The following is a 15,797-nucleotide window of genomic DNA, read 5'->3' as shown; positions in this document are numbered from 1 at the left end:
GGAGGCGTGTCGGGGGGCGGGCTGAGCGATGAGCCCAGAAAAGTGAAAGACCGGTGCCCATTACGCACACTTCCAGACCCAGCTCCGGACGGGACGCTGTTGTTGTCTCTCCTCCAAACTTCTTCGCTTCTTTCAACAACTTTTCTCAACTTGTCACATCTCTGCAGCGATCCCATACATCACAGCTGACTGCATGGCTACATGAAAGTTTCATGGACTTGGAACTTGGGAAACTTTTAGCGGCGCTTTATTGGAGCTCGTCGCGTCTATAGTCACTGTGGATTACTGACACACCGCAAGACCGTTGGCAGCTAATTATTGGGGTAAGATTCCGATGGACAGGGCATGTGTCAGTCTTCTGCAGGAAGGGAACCAACCTTACTTAACTCACTCCTTTCAAATTTAAATTTGAAGAAAATTCCACGTTTAATCAAAAGCGATCTGACAGCAAAAAGTTAACTTTCAATCACACTCAAAACAAACAAACGCAAGTCAAATTTGTCCCAAAAGTGATTATTGCTTGGCCATAATCGCCAGCTTGAGGTCATAGTTCGTCAACTTTCAACATCACTGGTCTCTGTCCTCTCAGCATAACTGGTGAAAGAAGCAGTGGCCCTTCACTTTGCAAAATCCTTGTCACAACTTGACAAATTCAAACCTAATGCCATAAAAATAACCGTGAACAGGGATTTTAACAACACGACACGGCACATAGGCTATCGTCTAAGTGGAAAAGAAGTCCAAAGGTTATTGAGAGAACAGGATGAACGAAGTTGTGGGAAAGAACAAGTGCGTGCATCGTGTCTTATGTTGCACCTGTGCAAAACTACATTTAACTCTATATCCCGTCCGTCGACACAGGAGAGCACAATGATCAAGTGAGTGTAAAGGAGTGTAAACTAATGTACCAGCCTCCAAATAAAGCAATCAGTCCGATGATGGCCTTTCCCGCAGGGCTTTCACTCGCAACGTGTGAATAATGAGGTAATCTCCAAAAACATTCAGATTCGACAGATTTCAGGTGAGAGTGCGATTTGTAAAATCAGCCGAAAATACAATTCTGCGATCTAAACCCAGGGTTATTTCTAATATCATTCACCTGCAGATCTAAAGGCCAGATCGCCGTTGCAAACCTGGCTTTCTGCCAGTCCCGCTTTCACCATCCGGAGTCTTGGACTAACACCGTGGACTTTTCTGTGTGGGAAAACATAACTTGTGTCATTGAGCCAGGTCCTCTAATTTTTTGCACTGTCAGCTCACCTTATTTGTCCTACACCGTGGAGAAAAGTCGTCCCTGCTTCCAATTAGCGCAAAACCGTTCTGTGGAAAAAGTAGGTTATACCAAGAAGTTATATGGGACAGTCGTCCGAGAAAAAAAGAACCTTTTACACTAAAAAAAAAACCCCCGAACAGAATAAATGTGACACATTAGGGAAACATTTCTTCTATGAAATTAATTACCCATAAAAAAAATTTTTTTTAAAAGCAAACGTTCAGGCCATATGGATGGTTCTCAGTTTTTCTGCATTTTCCTGTGACTTGTGCTCGCTTAATAACAAATATGATGTTTGCAAATGTAGTGACGTCTTCAAATCTACATACAGAACACTTGTTTTGCATCGTGAAAAAATAGTTCCAGCTGGCATAAACAACAGAGTGTTTTCTCTAATGACGCGCATTAGATTTAATGATTTATTCTTAACGATATTTCTGTTTAATTTACAGCGTTAATTGATGATATATGGGTCGATTTATACCAAAGTCAATGAAGTACAGCTGTCCTGACTTTTACGTTTTAATTGCTTCGAAGTTCATCTCTGTTTTTAAGGGACAAAATCAGTTTTGCGTTTGCGTAAAATCCGCATTTATGTTACTTTTCTAATAACGACGAGTACTGTGACGCAATTATTAGGACAATGTTGCGGCATCCTAATTTACTCAATCAGCTCCATTACCTTGTATATGTTGTTAGAATAAATGCAACTGTTTTGCTGTAATTTCTGAGAAATATTAACTATTGCAGATTATAAATCTGAACGCAATTTTTTCCTGAGATAAGTATTACGATGTAAGATTAGAATAAAACGTGTGTGTGAAATATACCGTTGTCAAACATTTAAAAAAGAAGTCACAGTGGATATTTGTGCATTTGCACGCAACACTCATCGTTTCGTGCCTTTTTATTCTCTCCAGGGTTCACACAGTGTCTTCTGCAGGCGTCTGAGGCGAGATGGGGAGCAAAGCCCTGCATGCACCGATCCCCCTACACCCGGCCCTCCAGCTTACAAACTACTCCTTCCTGCAGGCCGTCAACACTTTCCCCGCTGACCAGCTGCAGGGACTGTACGGCCTTAGCGCTGTGCAAACTATGCACATGAACCACTGGACTCTTGGTTACCCGCACATCCAAGGACTGAGGTCGACGATCACTGAGATGGCAGCCGCCCAGGGTCTGGTGGACCCCAGGATTCCCTTCCCAGCTTTACCCTTCACAGCTGCAGCGCAACTCTTCCATCCAAAACAAGCTGGCGTTGCGCACGGCGTCCCCTCGCTGCATAAGGACAGGCCGAGATTTGACTTCGCCAACCTGGCTCTCGCCGCCACTCAGGAAGATCCACCGAAACCTGCGGATCTGGCGAAGTTGGCAACCATCTCTGAGTTGAGCAAGCTGTCCCCGGACAGAAAGCCCACCCGGGGCAGGCTCCCATCCAAGACTAAAAAGGAATTTATTTGCAAGTTCTGCGGCAGGCATTTCACGAAGTCCTACAATCTCCTCATCCACGAGAGGACACACACAGACGAGCGACCCTATACCTGTGATATTTGCCACAAAGCCTTCAGAAGACAGGATCATCTCAGAGACCACAGGTAACACAGAATTTTATCAGATTGATAATGACTCAGATGGATGAGGGTCTGATTCAGCAATCGTCTGCGTCCACGAGGAAAATCAGAAATGCGTGTATCACTCTTAGGAATTGAAATGAAAATATATTTGTGATACGACACGGGGTACAGGCAGGCCTGTTCCCAGAGTTTTCTCCATGAGGGCGCTACAGCCCTTTTTTATGCAGTTCGATCTTGAGAATTTGCAAGTTAAGATTTTTCTTCCTGTGACTGTAGTATGTGACAGCTTACAGAAAATGATCAGCCATTTGATTAAGTGACATTTCTGTTTTCTAGATACATCCACTCCAAGGAAAAACCATTCAAATGTCAAGAATGTGGGAAGGGATTCTGTCAATCTCGAACTCTAGCCGTCCATAAAACCTTACATATGCAGGTAAGTTAAACAAATTATAGACACACCTTGATTTGAATGATTTTAGTCTCACTGAACCAAAGACTGAATTCAGAATTTATCTGTAATGCACGATCTGCATGGGGACATTAAAATAAGTCTCAATAAGAGATTGCTTTTGTCCAATTATCAAATTAAAAATTGTAAGATGAAAATAAAATCTATCTAAAATTCTGTGTAAATGAGTGCGTTTTAATTCACACAATAGTAGAATTATCTAGTTTGAAAGATACAATTGATAGACGTTCTATACAATTAAAGGGAATAATCCTTTGCTTGCTTTAAATCTAAACAGGAGTCTCCCCACAAATGCCCCACATGCGGAAGAACCTTTAATCAAAGAAGTAACCTGAAAACTCACCTTCTCACCCATACAGACATCAAGCCCTACAGCTGTGGCCGCTGCGGAAAGGTGTTTCGGCGCAACTGTGACTTGCGACGGCACAGTTTGACGCACAGCCCACATCAGGACTACTAGCCTGGACAGATTAAAAAACAAACAAACAAAGGACAAAACGCAGGATGACATGTCGGTGATATATTTTTTTTGTCCAAAGACAATCTCCCAATCAGGACACGTTTACTGCAGCACATTTCAGAATGGGATTTGGTTGCACCTCATCTGGGACAGCAGCGGATCCACAGTCATGTCCAGCTTTCACACCACCTGTAAATATCATCCATGTACATAATGTCTTTTTATTTTCTTCTCTGACCTTGAAATGATACAGTTGTCAAGAAGCAGTCATAAGTTTAAAGTATGTTAAAATGTATTTTAGAAATAAATATTTCCATTATACATTTGTATTTTCTTTGTCTTTATTTCATGAAACAGACACGGATTTAAAGCCGAAAAGTGAAATTTATATGTAAAACTATGACCATCCAACTGATGTCTGTGTGTCTCCTGCCAGCCAGCATGAGCTCAGACTTTTTAATTTTTTCTCTCCCCAGTGGAGCTGCATTCGTCACTTGGCAGATAGAAAACATGAAATGTCTGTCAGGACAAGTGTTCTCCACAGAAAGTTGATTAAAATACCTAATTGATTGTTTTTGAGAAATAGTTGATTAGGAATTGAAAAAAGTGCATAATGTATTTTTGAACTGCACTCTTTGCTGTATTTCATACGTGGACCCTCAGTGACTGACTGGTATATCAGGCGACACATCGCATGTCTTTATCTACATCACCTCTGATATCACAACTGACCTGCGAAACAAGAACTAATGCGAAAAGATCCGTTTAACCAGGTGACAGCTGGCCGATGTGTCTGGGATTAAATTTTGGGAGTTGATCCTAAAACCATCCCTGATGCGACTAATAAATAGTAAAATTTAAAAAAAAAAATTTTCATGCAGAAATATTCAACATGAACCTGCAAAATTTAAATCAGCGCATCCAAAATGAAAATAAAATCGGTGCTCCTCAATGGAGATGGAGTGTCGCTCGATTTTGCTATTTATTTTTATTCGATTTTTCATTCGGGGCTCTTGAGGGATAATTTGAAAAAATGAAATATGAGAAATTAAAATATTCATCAGCACAATAAACTTTTACTAACGTGTGTTTATGGAATCGGAATAGGCTGTGGTTGAAACATTTATTAAACACTTGGCCGATGGCTTCCTGTAAATATAGAGAAAGGCTGGCTGGAATCCAAGAAAAGAAATATATATTTCTTTGGCCACTGAAAGGATCACACTGTGCTTGGATATCAGCGAACAGAGCTTTGGCCTGAGACAGGAGCTGATGTGTTGTCTTGTTTTAATAATTCGGTGAAGACAACCCTCTGCCTCCACTTCCTCCTCTTCCCGCGTCCAGCGTTTTTTTTCATGGCCTTCAGGCCAGTTGTTTCACGATTTTACCAGCCAGCCATGGGCGCTATAGGAACCGTTTTAAAACCCGACAGTGCTGTTAATAACTTGAAAAAAATAGTGTTTATGTTTGATTGCCTCGAAAAGAAGGTCTGTGATGAGTGGCAGGGATAACAAGCGGACATTTAAAAGGAAAATCATTGCTACTGAAAGCCATTAACTTCAGTCTTCAGTGTATTACGCACCACAGACAATTCGTAATGATTTTCTAAAAGGAAACATAACGTAAACCGTCCACAGCAAGCTCATATTTACGAAAAAAGAACAATTTTATTACTTAATAATCGTTAAAAAAATCCATGCATTATTGTAGAAAAAAAAAGCAAAACGCCGAAAATATCCCAAAATAATGAATGATTTGCAAGAAATAGCTATAATGTAAAAACAGTCGGCGAGAAAAGTAATTTTACCTGACTTGGAATTACTTATTTGTCAAAATTTGACAGAATTGATTTAAATCTGCGTTTTCTTGAGGATGAGTTCGTTCCATTAAACATGTTCTAACACTTTGGAAGACTGATGCTGGAACATCACCGAATTCTATTATTATAATAGAATATAAGCACAGGAAAACAAGTATATATTGATTATAATGAAGGGGTATTTTATAAACCGAAATAAAATATATAAATGTATACATCAATATCAATATCAAAATACATCAAGGTAGTTCCTTCACAAACACTATTTTAAAGTACAAAACTCGTTTTTTTTGGAATGAGGTTTTTTCCCCCTATATATTTCTGGAACACTGACGATGGGAAGCTGATACTTCCTTACTTCTGATCAAAGTTTATTCCATCTCTAATTGATCGGTTTCTCTATGGAAATATCATCATGGAGTGTCAAAAAATGCAACAGAAAACAAACCCTATGCTAATCTTTATCTGTTAGGGCCACATTATCTACATACAACTGTTATGCGCGGCTTAAAGGTGGAACATTTTCACCAGAGTGGACATGACATAATGACAGGCCGCACAACATGACTCAGTCTTGTCACAGGAAGAAGATAACATGATAGCAAAGAAACTTCAGAGCCCTCCATGTACTGACCTTACAGTAATGATTTTAATGGAGAGCGTAACTGGCACGGAGCGGACAGTCACATGGGGAGCTTCTTCAGTGACCGAGCGTGGACTGTGTACTCAGGAAGCGCTGTGGCTGACAGGGGAGAGGCTGCCCTGCCTGCGGCCCACTGCGCCTCACCGCCGTGATCCGATCACCGAATGACCCTCAGCGAACTGTGACGGGTTTTAATAGCAGACGCTGCAAAAAAAAATTCCCTACAATCATGAATTATCATGAGCTGCAAAGACATGAAACTCTCTACAGTATATGTAATGTATGTATTCCCAAAGCGCTTGTCTTTGTCGCAGGTATCTGTGCACTCCCATGCAAATATCATACAGCTATAAACCTGAATCAGTGGCACCAAATGACAAAACCAGAAAGTAAAGCCTTGAGAAATACATATTTGACATAAGGCCAAAGAACCATTTGGCCGCAGAAACCCCTGATGCGTCCACGGTGGATTGCTTATGGAAAGGGCCTAACCCTTGTTTTCACCCCGACATTACATTTCTTTTGGACAAGCTTGTTTATCTGCTCGTTTTTTGTTTCAAATCTCATTTGCATTTGAAACCACAAGACACTGATTGATAAAGACAAATAAGGTTGACCTCTATCGTTCTTATTATTTTGCTTCAACATATTCATTTGTTAATTAGCTGTCAACCATTTTAATTGTAGAGGTTTTTTTTTCACTTATTATTCAAACACATCTGTAAATTCAAGAGAGCCTCAATTTGCACATGTTAATATTAAAATATTAATCTATAAAGGAATTTAGCCTTAAATTTAGGAGTCGAGATGCTTATCAATAAATACAATAAATACATGTGATAAATGAACCATGAATAAACAATAAATACATGTAATAAATATACAATAAATGTATATGAATAAGTGATTCGTGTGTCCATAAAAAAATGTGCGTCTATTGAGCCTAATCTATCATTACTCCTTCCCATGACTTTTCCATAGATCTCTGTTTATCTGAATGAAATCTGATTATAGTGGGACTGCAGTGTATTAATGATGGTTTCAGAGTATTTCAGTCACCTCAAACAAGGAAGCTCGGACCCCAGCCGGTAACTTCCGGTTACCTGGAAATTCTTTGCTCTCCCAGCGAAGGTGAGTGTCTACAACCATATAAGGTACAGAGTCGGGTGACAGATGTGACGTAATGGTGTCTTCTGATGTTTATGTAAATCCTTATTTTAGAGGGATCGGCGCTGCATCGCGAGGAACATTTTAACAAGCAATACAAGTTACTTCGAAACTTGAAATACGTGTAACCATGTTATTTAAACTCAAACTGGCTGTCATTGCGGTATCTGGTGCAGCATACTTAAAATAATAAGAGACAGTACGCACCTGTCGCTTGTTCAGCCTGTTCATGGATTTCTTCTTAACTGTGTTCAACGGCAGTTCTCTGAAAATCACATTGTATTCATATCTTAAATTAATTATCGAGTGTCTCTGGTAACAAAAATTTGTTTGCTCGTTCAGTAAATGTGAAAATCAAGTTTCCCACAGTCCTGAAGGCAGCACCATTCATACGGAAGCCGCGTTGGTGTTTACTGATGACGTTGAACCGAAGCTGTTGAGAAATGTGGCTAACGTCAATTCAGGGCTCGAAAAATGTTATAATTAAAGCCTCCATCAAACAATAACAACGCGATATAAGAAGGAGCCAAGTAAGAATTGCTTTATATTGTTTTCCTGTGCTCATACGTTTTAGCCAGGCTGAAACGAAATTAGAGGGACTTCTCCACATCAGCTAGCTTAGCTTCTTTGCTGCTGTGTTGTGTTTACAGTATCTAGAAAGAGAGTAAAGCGTATATAACCCCTCTGATTGTCTGCTTCACAGTGAATAACATTTGTTACGACATAGGACGACACTGCTTCGTTTACCCAATCAAGCTGCGTTGAGTATCCATATGCTAACCTTCACTGGTTAGCATATGCTTAAAAGGCAAAAACACTTTCAGAACAGGCTAATTCAGCTTGGAAGAATTAAAAAGAACAAGTGAAATTAAGGTAAAAGTTAAATATACAACAGCATCTCAAAAAGCTGTCAAGACTTTTCTGTCGTTAGAATGTAGTTAGTTTTTAATGCTCATTTATATATTTACGACCCTTAAGAATAAGTACGTCATTGTATTTATACAGCACGTTGTGAGAGCCGGATGTAGCAAAGACTACATAGCGACATGTGTGAAAACCAAATAGTGAAGAATTCTTTGAAACAAAAAAAAAGTAGGACTGTAAGGTAAAATAAGACATAAAGAGAGCTTAGCCTAATGGGAGAGTTGCAATATTTAGTGTCTTCAGTGTCTTTTCTTGAACCTGAACAACCACCAACTTCTACTGCAAAACAAGTGTAAAAAATTACCTGGTTTGATATGACACCTTCTGAGCATTTGGCAGCCACGTTTTTGGCCCACATGTATGGATTACTGGTAACTTTTTAATACAATTAAAAGGAAATTGCCTTCCACAAGATTAACATGTTAATGTTAATAAGCATCTTAACAAGGGACACAGCAAAGCAGGGTTACTCAGTCCACGCCACCTGGTAGAAACAAGAGTAAACCAGAACTTTTATGACTTGGTTGAGCTGAAAGAAGAGAAACAAAAAGTTTCTGTCATCTTTGGGACCAAAGCAGCAAAGGTAGAGAAAAGAACTATTGTCTGCAGGATGCAGTTTTTGAGACACAATGGTCATATTGATGTAGAATAACTGAAGCAAAATACAGAAGTACTGTCATCCCGTTTGACCAAAGCAAAAAGCAACTGTAATTACCACTATTGATAACGCCATGTTTACCTGCTATGGTCAAATCCAGCATTTTTCATCATAAATTTTCATACATGCTGCCTTTATAAAATTATTGTCTGGTTGGTAATAAATTTTTTATGTACAGTAGTAGGTAGTGATAAAACAATGTTTTTAGGATTACTGGCCCTGTGGGATTTTAGTCTCCATGAGCAAGCAGGAATCTTGCCCATATAGTGTCGAGGTCATTTTTTGGAACAGTTTTAGGACATTTTGAGGTTTATGTCCTGCACAACTAATGTATGAATTGTGTTCTTTATCATGTGGAGCGCCACAAGACAATTTGTTGATGATGAGGCAGGTGTTAACAATAATTGAAAAACTCCTTAGGTTAGTTCACAAGGTCTTGGCTTGGGGACTAGTTAGCAGGGTGGCTGGTTCAAGACCAGTATGGACCAAAAAATATGGAGCTGGTAACTGGAGAGGTGCCAGTTCACCTCAGCCTTGAGCAAGGCACCGTACCCCACAAGCTGCTCGTAGGGCACTGTATGGCTATGGTTCATGCCACTGTCTCTTTCTCCCCAAATAAAGTGGTTACAGGCCTTTGTGTCTCATGCTGTGTATAATATTTAATAATACTATTAGTAGTAACATTACTACTATTAAAATGACTACTACCAACAATAGTAGGGGATTTTCAAACAGTTATGACTTTCCAAACCAGGATAATTATGTGGTTTTGTTATAGCATCAATTAAAATGGTATACCGCACAGTAGAGTGTTGCAGTGGGTAGCCCTGTTGCCTCACAATGAGAAGGTCCTGGTTTTGATTCCACCTGGGGCCTTTCTGTTTGCTTGTTCTCCCCATGTCTGCATGGGTTCTCTACAGGCTTCCTTCCCCCTCCAAAAACACGCAACTAAAGTGAACAGGACATACTAAATTGTCCATAGGCGTGAATGTGAGTGTGATTGTTTGTCTGAATGTGGTTCTGTGATGAGCTGGCAACTTGTCCAGGGCGTACCCTGCCTCTCCTCCATAGTCAGTTGGGATTGGCTCCAAAATGACACGCAGCCTTTATTTCGGATAACAGGATGAAGACGAACCAGTTACAATCGTCTCGTTGTCAAGAAGATGACTGAAAATGAGGAAAATTTAGTGCTGCTGCATTGGGAATTGTTGATGTACTTCATTCCACCTGTGCTGTGTGACACAAAGTTATGAAAATATCTGTTCTTTGTGCAAGACCTCAACAGAGATGTTTTGTTTTTCAGAAAATTCCGTGATATAATTTTGAAATGGGATTTACTATGTAATTAATGCACAATTAATTGTAATCTTAAGTAAAATAACAATGCTTTGTGCAATCTTTGATCCGTGTGCAGGACTGGGACAAGATGTTGGAGTCCTATGTCACACCACTCCTGATGAGCTATGTGAACAAATATATTAAGAATCTGAAGCCATCTGACCTGCAACTCTCTCTCTGGGGAGGAGATGTGGTGCTCAGCAAGTTGGACCTCAAACTGGATGTTCTGGAACAGGTACCGTATGGTGAAGGTGTTGTCTACTTTGTTTACCTTCTTTGTAACATAATCAGAATAGGACTTCCCGTGAAGACATGTATTTTCAAATTAAATAGCCTACAATAAGTGTTGTGTTTGTGTTAGCATTGTTAGCAGGAATGCCTAGCAGCTATAATCGATGGTAAGTATATAATAATTAGGGAAAAGGTGAACTCAAGTGTGTTTTCTGATGTTCATATCATGGTCCACATGGTTTAATTTGGTATGTCCTTAAAATTCCATCTGTGTCTGTGTTTTCTCATGGTTTTTGTAGTTTAGTGCACAAGCATGACATGTTTCAGGATCCCTAAACTTAATAAATGTGGGTTTTGTCAGCAGGAGGAAGTAATGAAACGTAAACGTAACAGTGCTAATATTACAGAATGTACTATTACATAAGAATTCTATGTGATGATTAAAATGAAAAGATTGAAAGTAAGGCATGTTGACCCCTTGATGTAGCCTCAGTCTTTTGACTGGACTAGAATGGAAGAATACAGCAATACTACCCAGCTAAATATTTTACTTGAGTTTGATGTACTTACCCAGATGTCTTTCTGTGGAATAGTATTTGACACAGTTCATGTACATTGCTAATACCTGGATATGACTGGGCTGTTACGAGTTAAAAGATTTTTTTTTCTCCTGAGTGGGTTCTGCCTGCTTCTGAAGAGAAAAACAAAATACAGGAGACTTGTGTAAATATTTTAATTCTTAAGGTTATATCAGAAAATGACAAATTTCCTCCTTTCGCGTTAGTCTCATTACTTTTAATTTACCCAGTAAATTAATTAATTTACCCTTTTCCTCTACAAAAGGCTCTCTGACAGGTGTCAGCTTAATTGGAAGATGTTTGAGTGTTAACATTTTGAGTGATATCCAGCAGACATACTGTAAACCAATGTCAAATTTGTCCCTCAAAAATATTTGGTCATTTGTTTTTTGGCTTCGATTTAGACCTAGGAGGCAATAGAAGTCTATTAGGTCTTATTCAGTGAGACTTGCACAAAGTAGTTTAACATGCAGAAGAATCATTTGTCTGTCTCTGCACAAGTATGACTTATTCTTCTAAAGGTATGATCAGTATATAATTTGTAGCTGTGGTTTTTTATATCCTCTTATCCTATCCTATCTTGATTTCACGTTTTTATGTTTTTATATTATTAGGAGCTGAAACTGCCCTTTACATTCATGAGTGGTCACATCCATGAGCTGCGTATCCACGTACCCTGGACCAAGCTGGGCTCGGAGCCCGTGGTCATCACCATCAATACCATGGAGTGCATTCTCAAGCTGAAGGATGGAGCCCAGGTTAGTACATTCTTCGTCATGGACTCCACCACAGGGTAAAAGCAGTGCTGACCATATCTCCTCAATATTTAGGAGAAATTCATCTTCATGCAAAAAATTAGTTTTTTTCTCTCAGTAGTCACAATAAACTTGATAATAGCTTTTTGCAAACTTTTTTAGTTTGAACCTGGCAAGTAGAGCTGTTGTGTTAAAGTCACACCATAATGATTGGTTTTGTGTAAAATTACTTTGAGTCAAAATGATCATTTATATTTTCAGCCGTTGCTAGGTTTTTGAAGTTTAAAAGTTTGTAACTGCTGTTACAGTTGTTATCATGTATTTTCTTCAGCTTCCTGGGAATTATAAATCTTCTCCTTTTTAAAAAACACATATCATTATTAAAAAATGAAATCGCAAACTTGTATATACACAGTTTATTGTAAACAATAATACAAGTATGACCTGCTTTTAAACAACACAGTGCACAATTCCAAAGTCATGAACATCTTTTTAAAATACAAAAATGTAACCCTAGTGAGTGATAATGGGTTATTAAGTAAATACTACTTGTATCTACTGAATAAAATTCATTTCAGAACATTATGAGAACATAAGTCTTCATTTGTGATGCTGGAAAAGGTTATCACAGGCTTCTTTAGAACTAACAGAGCTCAACCATATAATTCACATTTTACTTTGTAAGGTACCTGTGAAAACTTTATAGACATGGCTTAAACGTATTTGACTTATATATATATATATATATATATATATTTTTTTTTTTTTCTTTTCTTCCTAGAGTTAGCTAGGTACCACATTTGCCACCCATGCTGTTTATAAAATGAAAAGTGTTGGTTAGTGCTAGCCCTCTTAATGGGAAAGTTGAACTTTCAAGGTCAGATGTCCCAAAAGCAACACATTTCAAAGGAAGTCAATTACACCTAATTATATAGACTGCAGCAAAAGATTTGTAACACATGAACTAGAGCTACCCAGAAATAATGGTAAATATCATATCATGCAGGTGGCTACTGCTCATGGGATCAAGTTTCCAGTCTGACAGAACTTTAAAATTGTTTTGTATGCCTCATACACAGATTAAGATCACGTACCAGTACCTGTCGTACTGTAATGCATGTAGTTTCAAAACAAGTATTTGCTGCAGATGTTCTCTAAAAAGCTTCCAGTTAAGAAAAGATTTTTTGGGAATTACAAATGACATTTGGACAAATTATTCAGTGATACGCACACCCATGAGACACACTTTGGAGCAAAGCCAGACCTGCAACAGAAGTCCTTCTAGCATGTGGAATTTAAATGAGCTACTACACTTCTCTCCTGTGTGAGTGGGAGGCAGGAGGCTGCCTACTGTGATCTCAGCTACAAATATGTTACTTACATGCTGTAGGTATGTGTAACCTAGTGACTTAAATTACCTTTATTTCATTTTTATTACACTTTCAACATTGTTGGAAGTTTAAATGCAATGATAGGCCTGTGGTTGTTTCTCATTTTGGTCAGCCCACAGAAACAATATTATATTTCTCTAGAGGTTAGATATCCTGTTGATATACAATACCAGGCCCTGTTCCATGTTTGTCCAGATTCTCTCAGGGATGCAAGGAGCTTGGCAAAGTTGTATGCAAAATATACTCCATGACAGCTCTCCCTGAAGCACACATCATTTAGCTGATGGGCCACGGGTTTCTTAAAAGGGTTGGGGAAAATGATCATTGTATGGAAAATATTACTGTTAAAGTTTAGTAGTTTGTTAAAGTTCCAGTATGGACAGGAAATTTGTTGTGAGCCTTGTGTAGCCAATGTGTGGAAATGATAAATGATACCACTGATATGTTTTGTTTTCATAATTACTGGTAAAGCCTCAGCACTGGCCTGTAAAAACATCCGTATGTCTTTTGAAGTTCATTAAGCGTGCTGTAATTTGACCGGAATTTTTTGGACTTTTTAAAAGAGAGTCTTTTCCCTCAAAAGGGAACTGGGTATTATTAGGAATATTCGATTGCTCAATAGCATCCATCTGCAAAGCACTGAGAGCAGCTTGCCATTATAGTTTCCAGCAAATGTTGAAATCTGGGCGTTTTGCAGCAGTTTGAGATTACAGCTCCTGCTGACAGTATAATTGCTTCAAATAAGCTGTAATGAGGACTTGTAGTTCAGAAAGTATGGTAATTGAAAAAATGTTGTCAACTTGTTTCTGACATTAATTTTGCAAACCAGTGGCCATTTACAAACAAAATGCATTTTGTTTTACACACTGTATTTTAGGATGTTCTAAATTCACACTGTGCTCTGATGCAAGCTTAAAAATGTAAATTTTTTATAATTCAAATATTGGACATTGTTCAGATTTAGACTATGTAGATTCTCCATTTATAGTTATCTATTCAGTTGATGTCCAAAAGTGTAAATAATCATAATTCATGTATGAGTTATATTATTAGTGTTGACATGTCCATGTTAAATTAGACTAAGCCCCGGCCTATGCCTAAGAGCTTAGTTTATGTAGTAGGAGACTGGTCATGAAGCTGAAAGGATTTTTAAGCCCTTAGCAAAGGAGGCATGTAGTGTTCCCCTTGTCCGTCCATCTGTCGGTCAGTCCATCCATATGCAGAAGATCTGACAGGGATATGGCCTTTCCACATCTCTTCTAAAGCTTTTTCACTGATTTCTAGGACATTTTACATGTGCTCTGGAGGGGCTGTCAAAGTGTGCATCTCGTAATTAATTTCTGGGTTTGTCTAGGTGTAAATCTGAAGGCACATTTGATTTAGTATTTATTTTGCTTTCATTCTGTTATGATGGAGGTTGGGGTCTGTCAGTGGGGGCATCTTATGCCCCCTCGTTGACTCTTTTTTTATTTGTTCAAAGATACAATAAACTCTGTCTTTGATGAAGGGTCTGAATTAAAAAGCAGTCTGAAGATATCAGTATCTCCAATGGATAAAATAGTGATTTTAAAATCTGAAAGTCATTCTAAAAACGGAGCCGCTGTAGAAACTGGAGCCATTAATAAAAATCATTTTTTTAATAATTTGGTTGATCTTGTCATTTTGAGGTTTTAAACTTGGATATAATGCATTTTAAATTGTCTCTAATGTGATGCAGATCATTTTGTTACCGCATTAATGCTTTAAACTTGCAATCAAGTGTTAAGTTTTTGTAGTTTTGTTGTTTGTTGCTAGTTATAGCAGTAACAGAAAACGATAAGACTGGCCTCTGCTAAGTCTAACTGCGTACATTAATGTAATACTGCAAAATTATGGGCAATTCTTTTGAGATCATTGTAAACTGCTCCAGATGTTGAAGATGAGGTGTGATCAGCAAAGACAGAGGGGAATTGGCTGGACAGCAGTTAGAGTGGATCATAACACTCTCAGTCTCTTTATTTTTCATAAGACAAAGATAAGGCGAAGAAGAGCCTTTTTGGATTTGGCTCTGCTTAAAGCCTGATCTGGGAATTTAATGGCTGCTGAATGCATTTGCCACTGATGTGGAGGACCTGATTGATGCATTGCCTTAAGATGATTGGGGAGGGGGATGCCTCTGAGACTTGTTGGTTTGGCAAATGGTCCAACTGGGCCCTTTCTTCGGTGAGATTCCTTCCAAAGTATTTTAAGGGCTTTACACCACCTAACCTCAGTGCTCCTAAATAATGGGTAATATATGTGAAGTAGGGAAGACCTTTTTGAAGATGTCTGGAAAACCCAAAGTTGTTGTTCTGTTTCTAAATCTACTACCTACTTGACAAAGCATGGCAAAGTTGACCTGGAGATTAAACAGAAACCTATAGACGTGATGCACAACACTACAATTTCAAGCAATTAATTGCACACGGGTTTTAGATCAATCCAGCCTAATGCGAAGTTGATTCCATATTGTTGTGTCATACTCTAGAGACGCAG

At 38.6% G+C, this 15,797-nt stretch overlaps 2 protein-coding genes across 5 annotated transcripts in view; both read left to right on the top strand.

The window, feature by feature from the left end:
• The first annotated feature begins 68 nt into the window (after window positions 1-68).
• osr2 (odd-skipped related transciption factor 2) lies at window positions 69-4,100 on the top strand. Of its 2 annotated transcripts, none has more exons than XM_068324293.1 (4): window positions 69-323; window positions 2,194-2,868; window positions 3,184-3,283; window positions 3,597-4,100. In XM_068324293.1, the coding sequence occupies exons 2-4, from the start codon at window positions 2,231-2,233 to the stop codon at window positions 3,777-3,779; spliced, it is 921 nt and encodes a 306-aa protein (XP_068180394.1). In that variant the 5' UTR covers window positions 69-323; window positions 2,194-2,230; the 3' UTR covers window positions 3,780-4,100. The 2 variants fall into 2 exon arrangements, with proteins under 2 accessions (XP_068180394.1, XP_068180395.1); XM_068324294.1 differs by having other exon boundaries at window positions 71-323; window positions 3,679-4,100.
• A 3,716-nt stretch (window positions 4,101-7,816) lies between these two features.
• LOC137600882 (intermembrane lipid transfer protein VPS13B-like) overlaps window positions 7,817-15,797 on the top strand; it is a 359,901-nt gene continuing 351,920 nt past the window's right edge. For all 3 annotated transcript variants that reach the window (XM_068322736.1, XM_068322735.1, XM_068322737.1), the window contains exons 1-3: window positions 7,817-7,938; window positions 10,405-10,563; window positions 11,752-11,895. In XM_068322736.1, coding sequence (XP_068178837.1) covers window positions 10,417-10,563; window positions 11,752-11,895 — 291 coding nt within the window. In that variant the 5' untranslated portion in view covers window positions 7,817-7,938; window positions 10,405-10,416. The remainder of the gene's footprint in view (window positions 7,939-10,404; window positions 10,564-11,751; window positions 11,896-15,797) is intronic.

This window comes from Antennarius striatus, chromosome 9, assembly GCF_040054535.1.
Source record: "Antennarius striatus isolate MH-2024 chromosome 9, ASM4005453v1, whole genome shotgun sequence".
In the NCBI taxonomy this organism is placed as follows: domain Eukaryota; kingdom Metazoa; phylum Chordata; class Actinopteri; order Lophiiformes; family Antennariidae; genus Antennarius; species Antennarius striatus.
Note: the sequence above shows the minus strand (reverse complement) of the source record. Positions and strands in the feature narration are given on the sequence as shown.